Source organism: Saccostrea cucullata, unplaced genomic scaffold (assembly GCF_032062105.1).
Source record: "Saccostrea cucullata isolate Sc308-1 unplaced genomic scaffold, CSIRO_AGI_Scuc_v1 ctg20852, whole genome shotgun sequence".
Classification (NCBI taxonomy): domain Eukaryota; kingdom Metazoa; phylum Mollusca; class Bivalvia; order Ostreida; family Ostreidae; genus Saccostrea; species Saccostrea cuccullata.
The window spans coordinates 1-7,454 of record NW_026936697.1 but is presented as its reverse complement, the minus strand read 5'-3'; the positions used below and the strand labels follow the sequence as shown (position 1 = coordinate 7,454).

Sequence of the window (7,454 nt, the reverse complement as noted above, 5' to 3'; positions counted from 1 at the left end):
TAAATTTTGCAACCTTATTTTCGCGAGATACTCATTGACTCTTGATTAGCGAGACAAAATTTTCGTGATTTGTGGTTATTGCTCTATATATTCTTATGGAATACTATTATACGCGAGAATTAAATTTTCGCGAACACACTGTCTCGCGTAATTACGCGAAAATAAAGTTCTCGCGAATAAAAAGTGATTTACAGTACAACAATTGAATACGGGCGGGGGAAATTATTCAAACAACATATAGTAGGGACTTTATTAGTAACTTATCATTAACTTACAATATATATTGTCACTATGAACTTTTAAATGTTCCGTAGTGTTAAGCATTGTAATCCTCCTATTCGATGTGCACACCATAACACATGGAGTTAGAGAGACGAGTTATAGCATTAATCCCCGTAAACTTTAGAACATAAATAATGATAAAGAACAAGTGTTATAACTAAATCGATGATTTATCATATTAGTGGCAAATATGCAGGTAAATTAATCATGCATACATCTTGATTTGAATTATTTTGGTAGAATATACGCATATGGGACCTATTCCCGCTTTACATTCAATGGCTTTTGAGGCAGTACTTCTTTACGGTTTTATAGATGCTTAAAATCCGTCTACATTCTTTGTTAACAGCAGTGTATCATGTGTAGAGTGCAGAGAGAAGGGTTTATTTACTTCAGCATATCTGGATTTACGCGACTCTAAATATAGATTTTTTCAGTGCTGTTTCCTGTGACGCGATAAAATGGTTGGTTTTTTAGGGCGCTTGCGCCCGTTAACCAATGTCAGGGTACCAGTCTATTATAATAACGTTGTAACAGACTTTTTATGGCAACAGAAAGGTATAGTTTTTGTTTTATTCATAACGAGTATAACAAAAATATTCATGCTTTATGGGTAACATCTAAAAATATTATTGTATTACTGTAGACAGTATATTATTATGATAATATTATAGTGTTTACTCCTTCTTTTATGTTAGTACATTGTATCTCTTTATTGAAATTGTCGACAACACAATGCATTCAATGTAAACACGATATCATGAATACATCGTCTACAACGTTTCATTCATTATGTTGACATCGTCGACATCGCGATGATGTCAATGTTTATGCGATATCGAGTTTATATCGATTTAGTGTTTGCAAAGTTTACATTAAGTTAAGTATTTCTTATTAGCTCACCTGAGCTGAAAGCTCAAGCGAGCTTTTCTTATCACCCATTGTTCGTTGTCCGTCCGTCTGTCTGTCTAGCTGTCTGTCTGTCCGTCCGTCCGTCTGTTAACTTTTCACATTTTCAACTTCTCAAAAACCACTGGGCCAATTTTAAGTAAACTTGGTACAAAGCATCCCTGGGTGAAGGAGAATTTAAATTGTTAAAATAAAGGACCAGGCCCCCTTCCAATGGGAGATAATCCAGAAAATACAAAAATAAGAAAAAATCTTCTTCTCAAGAACCACTGGGCCAAAAATAATAAAATAATAAAAATCATGACCTCCGGGGGTAGGGAGGGGCCACAATAGGTAATCCAAGTTTTACATAGAAATATATAGGAACAATCTTTAAAAATCCTCTTTACAAGAACCAGTGGACCACTTAATAAAAGTAGAAACTTATGTGGAAGCATCCTGGGGTAGTGCAGATTTTAAATTGTAAAAATCACGACCCTCGGAGGTAGGGAGGGGCCACAGTAGGGAATCCAAGTTTTACATAGAAATATATAAGGATAATCTTTAAAAATCTTCTTCTCAAGAACCAGTGGGCCAGGAAAGCTGAAACTTATGTGGAAGCATCCTGGGGTAGTGTAGATTCTAAATTATAAAAATCTTGACCCCCGAGGGAAGGGAGAGGCCACAATAGGGAATCCAAGTTTAATACAGGAATATATAGATAAAAATCTTTAAAAATCTTCTTCTCAAGAACCAGTGGGTCAGGAAAGCTGAAACTTATGTGGAAGCATTCAGGGGTAGTGTACATTCTAAATTGTAAAATTCTTGACCCTGGGTAGGGAGGGGCCACATTAGGGAGTCATAATTTTATATAGAAAGATATTGGAAAAATCTTCTTCTCAAGCACCAGTGGGCCAGGAAAGCTGAAGCTTATGTGGAAGCATCCTGGGGTAGTGTAGATTCTAAATTATTAAAATTATGACGGGGGTGGGGGGGGGAAGAGGGTTACAATAGATATATGAAAAGGGGAAATCTGGTAAGGAACTGCATCACCAAAGTTACTCAGGTAAGCAATGTGGCCCATGGGCCTCTTGTTTTCTATATTGACATTGTCAACAACATAAGTTTGATAACGTTAATACCATGTCATGGTTACATTGTCTTCATAGTTTTCTTTTACGATGTTGACATCGTCGACATCGCATTATTGACAATGTTGATGCGATTACACCGTTGCGATAACGACTATGTAAATGATGTTAACAAAAATGGGTTCAATTTACAGAGCTCCAGATAAGGTGCGTATTTGCAGAAATACGCATTAAATTTTACAAAATACGCATTGAAAATTAAAATAGAGCGTACAATTACGCATTAGCAATCATAGATACGCATTACACTACGAAAGTACTGCGTACAACAAGTTGAAGAATACAGGTACGACTTACTTAATGATACTTAGTGACCAGGAATATTCTAGTAATGACGACGACGATCTCTTTTTCGGGAGGAAGAATCGGAGATTTAGATTAAAATCAATTTCTATGTAGAAAGACTATGCACTAGGCATCTTTTTTTTATTATGGGTACATAGCCAATTTTTCATCTCTCTCAACTTGCCATATTAATGAAGATTCTCTGAGTAAAATCAATGTTGACACGATGTTGACGAGATATCGTCCAACTTTGCAACTTCGACAATGTAAACGATGTGAAAAAGAAAACCGAATCCAGCTTTGAAACAATATCTTCTCGATATCGTTCAACATTGCGATGTCGACGAAATACTAGTAAACAAGAATACGGAATGCAACATTGTAAGGATATCGACTCGATATCGTCAAAAAGTTCGATGTCGACGATGTTAATGATGTAAACAAGAAAATAGAGTACAGTGTATCACGGATGGACGAACAGACAGACACTGGGTAAAGAGATCATCAATTGTCGCTATGCTCTTCAGGTGACACAAAAAGTAAAAACACTGATGCAGTATTCATATTAATTATAGAATTCTTATTTACAGGTATGAAAAACAAATGACCATCTAAAGTGCGAAAATGGCGACCAGTACAATCCAGGACCAGGAGATTCTCCTCTGTCACATCTGTGATAAGAGCCCGCTCAAGCTTCACTGTAATCCCTCCAAACAGATTTATGTGAAAATTGTGTGGGAAAACACACCATGATGTGCATCATCTGCCGCTCATGAAATCATCAAGTACCAAGACTGAAACTTCCAGCTTCTTTATCCAAATTGCAAAGCTCACAATGATGAAAAATGTTCTTTCAAATGTCAAAACTGTGATAAAGAAATATGTATCAAATGCCTTACTGGCAAACATAATGGTCATAAAGTCTTTGAAATAAGTGTTACAGTTGATGAAAAGAAACGTCTTGTTGAAGAAAACACATCTTATCTTCAAGATGTCATTCCAAAATTCAAGGAAGTGGACGAAGAAATTGAAGGCAAAATGGTGGCCTTCAACACCAGATGTGATGAATTAGAGGAATTGGTATTAAAGCATGGAATAGAATGGCATTGCGTCATTAACAATGTCATGATTAAAAAGAAGCATGCGAATAAGAAAAAAGACGGAACAAATGAGCTAAGAAAATACAAAATGGAAATGAGGGATGTTTTCGTAGATGTGCAAGACACCATCCAGCGAAACAAAGAAATTGTCAAATCTGTAGATGTCATTGAAATCTGCCGTTATCATCTGGTGTCTGATAAATACCAGAATATTCCACTGCACTTTCAATTAAAGCTTCCAACTTTTGTTTTCAAAGAAATTGAATCAGATCAACTGAACCGAGCGTTTGGGGTATTAAAGCGATTTCATGTTCAACGAGGAATGGTTGATCGGCCTTCTGATACACCTTTATCGCGTATTCAAATGTTTCTAAGAAAAGCTTTAAAAATTAGAGAATTTTCTACCGGAAAAACACCACTGAGGCAAGTGGTTTGTGTTGGTTCAGAAGAGGCGTGGATAAGCGGATATGATGAAACCATTTCACGTGTTAACATACAAGGCTCTGTACTAGATGAAGTCATCACCACTTGCAATGATTTCCCAAGTGACATTACAGTGTCAAAAAGACGTCTGATTTACACCGATACAGCAAATAAAGTAGTTAATATAGTGGAGGAGGGAGAGTCTATCACATTGATCCGGGCACCACGGGGATGGGAGCCTCTAGGGGTGTCTTACACAAAATCAGGTGATTTACTCGTTAGCATGAGAACAACTGACCAGACACTCTGCAAAATTGTTCGCTACAAGGATAAGATGATAACTCAAGAAATAGAAAAGGACGACAAAGGAAATCCTTTATATAGAGGAGGATCGAAAATGCTTTTCGTGGCTGAGGACGATAACGGAGACATATGTGCCTCGGATTGCAATGCAAATGCTTTCATCGTTGTCAACAGTGCTGGAAAACTTCTTTGCCGATATACTGAACGACAAATGAAATGCAATCCTTGTGGTATTATCATGTATGTTGTTTATCGGATTCTTCAAAACTCTTCGGAAAAAAGTTCTTATTTGAATGATCAGTACGGTCGTCGTAGGTTCTGTTCGACTGGGTGATTCTGGGCCACACAGTGTGGACAGAAGTGGAAGGCTTTGGTTGGGAGAATCACGCAGTGGAAATGTGATAGTCGTCAGCGATGAAAAACAGCTAGTACCATACTGCTGGGTGCTTATCATACTCATTGTAGTTTTTCTAAAGTTTACATAGATGTTTGAACTACTGATGACAATGGTAAACCGATTAATTTGTCGGTAATATTATAGCCGATTATAATTACAAAAACAAGTTTATAGATAATTTTCCAGAAATGTTCCTCTAAAATAGGTTTTTAATTTAAACTCTTAGGAAGCATGTTTCATATTGAATTCTTACAATTAACTGTTGAAATTCACAAAACAAACCACCGTCTGCAGAGGAGATAATTCAACATTTTAATAAACTTGACAAAAAAAATCACAATTTGAGAAAAAGGGCAGCTGTTTCCAGCACCTTGAGCAAAAGTGTATAAACTATAGTAAAGTCTGAAGTTTACCAGAGAAAAAATGAAAATGAAATTTATTGGTATAGGAAATTGAAGATAAAATACAGTGCATTTAAATGCATGAAAATTCAACTGGTAATTTCACTGTGAAACTGTACAATTTGAGTCGTAAAGGAAAGGATCTTAACAATCGACATATTGAACGTCTAGCCCGGACATTGAGACTGATTTAAATGAAATTGCTAAATCACCAAAAGAAAACTTTAAAGAGAAGATAAAGCATTTTTCAATGAGAAACACTTAATACAAAACGTAGAGTTAAGAATCGAATGTCTTAGGATGGCAGTCCTATCAGATTATTAGAAGAAAATAAAGAAAATTGAATTTCACATAAAATCAATTAAAAGGAAAAAAAAATTACTGCTTTGAAGAATCTCCAAAAAAATAATATTAATGAAATAAAACGAGAGAAAAGTGCACAACTTATATATTAAAAACTTAATATTGAAGGGGAGCTTTTCACACTTGTATCTAGCAAACCAGATGAGATAGAACATTATGATTACCCAAAGTCAGACTTGTCACTTCTATGATGTATGGATTTAGGATAATTAACAGGGGTCTGGCCTCGTTCCGAGGGCGGGAAATGCCAAAGAAAATTCAGACAGAGGCCCACGGGCCTTACAGGTCACTTGAGTATTGTGCAACAACTTTCAAGCAATTACATCTGGTTCGTGATTAAATCCTGAGGCCATGGAATTCGCAATTCACAATTTTGAAAGAGGCACCATTGCTTATCATAATTATAGACTTCGCATGCTTACTCTATTTACTTAATACCGGAGGTAGATCAGAGTAATGAAGAGAAAATGCACTTCAACTTTATAACCAGTTGTGCACCTAATCCCAAAGGAACCACTGACCCTAGAGCCAAATATTTCAAAAATTTTCAAATTTTATCATAAAATGGTTGATTAATACCAAAGAGCAGATTTCAAAGCATCAATTTATTTCAGACTATGTATCCCCCACCTCGACCCAGGGATGGAGGGGGGGGGGGGATGAGAAATAAACATTTTTCTAGATGCACTTTTCTTCATCATAAATGTATATACTTGGATCATTAGCATAAAACCCAGGAGCAAAGGAAAGATTTTCAAAGGATTCATGTATTTTCACTATATAATCCATAGAGCCCCGTCCTAACACCAGAACCCATGATCCCGGGGCCATAAAATTCACAATTTCGAAGAGGCACTATTGCTTATCATAACTATATACTAAATTTGTTTATTTAATACCCAGGAGCAGAGATGATTTTCAAAGAATTAATGCATTTTCACTAATTGATCAATAGAGCCCCACTCTAACACCAGAACCCTTGATCTTGGGGCCCTAAAATTCACAATTTTGGAAAAGGCAGCCTTATTCAACATAACTATATAATTACATAGTTTATTTAATACCCAGAAGCAGAGAGGAAAATTTTCAAAGAACTAAGGCATCTTCACTATTTGATCAATATGAGGCCCCCGCCCTAACACCAGAACCCCTGACCCTGGGGCCATAAAATTCACAATTTTGGTAGAGGCACTCTTGCTTATTTTAACTATATACTTACTTTATTTAATACCTAGGAGCAGAGAAGAAGATTTTCAAAGAATTCATGTATTTTCACTATATAATCAATAGAGCCCCGCCCTAAAACTAGAATCCGTGACCTTGGGGCCATAAAACTCACAATTTTGGCAGAGGCACTCTTGCTCATCATAACTATATACTTAGTTAGTTTATTTAATACCTAGAAGCAGAGAAGAAAATTTTTAAAGAATTTGTGTATTTTCACTACATAATCGATGAAGCCCCACCCTGACACCTGAACCCCTGACCTTTGGGCTATAAATTCACAATTTTGGTAGAGGCACTCTTGCTTATCTAACTATGTACTAAGTTAGTTTATTTAATACCTAGGAGAAGATTTCATTTTCACTACCTTTCTTATTTTGGTCCCACCCTCAGGCCGGGGGGGGGGGGCGGGGATTGCATAGAAATTCACAATTTTTGTTCCCCTTCACCCATAAATGCTTTGTGCCAAATTTGGTTGAAATTGATTGAGTGGTTGCAGAGAAGAAGCTCAAAATGTTCAAATGTAAACGAACGAAGAACGACGCACGACGACGGACGAAAACGGATTACAATAGGTCACCTGAGTTTACTCAGGTGACCAAAAAAAGCCGGGGGACAGGAGAAAACCATGGGGAGT

The 7,454-nt window shown here is 36.5% G+C and overlaps 1 protein-coding gene across 1 annotated transcript; it reads left to right on the top strand.

Moving 5' to 3' along the window:
* Positions 1-3,230: 3,230 nt before the first annotated feature.
* On the top strand, positions 3,231-4,875 carry LOC134246294 (uncharacterized; the record flags this gene model as incomplete). The annotated part of the gene is made up of 3 exons (XM_062728619.1): positions 3,231-3,306; positions 3,550-4,662; positions 4,748-4,875. Coding segments are annotated over exons 1-3 (1,317 nt in total), but the record flags the coding sequence as incomplete, so codon positions are not given.
* Positions 4,876-7,454: the final 2,579 nt, after the last annotated feature.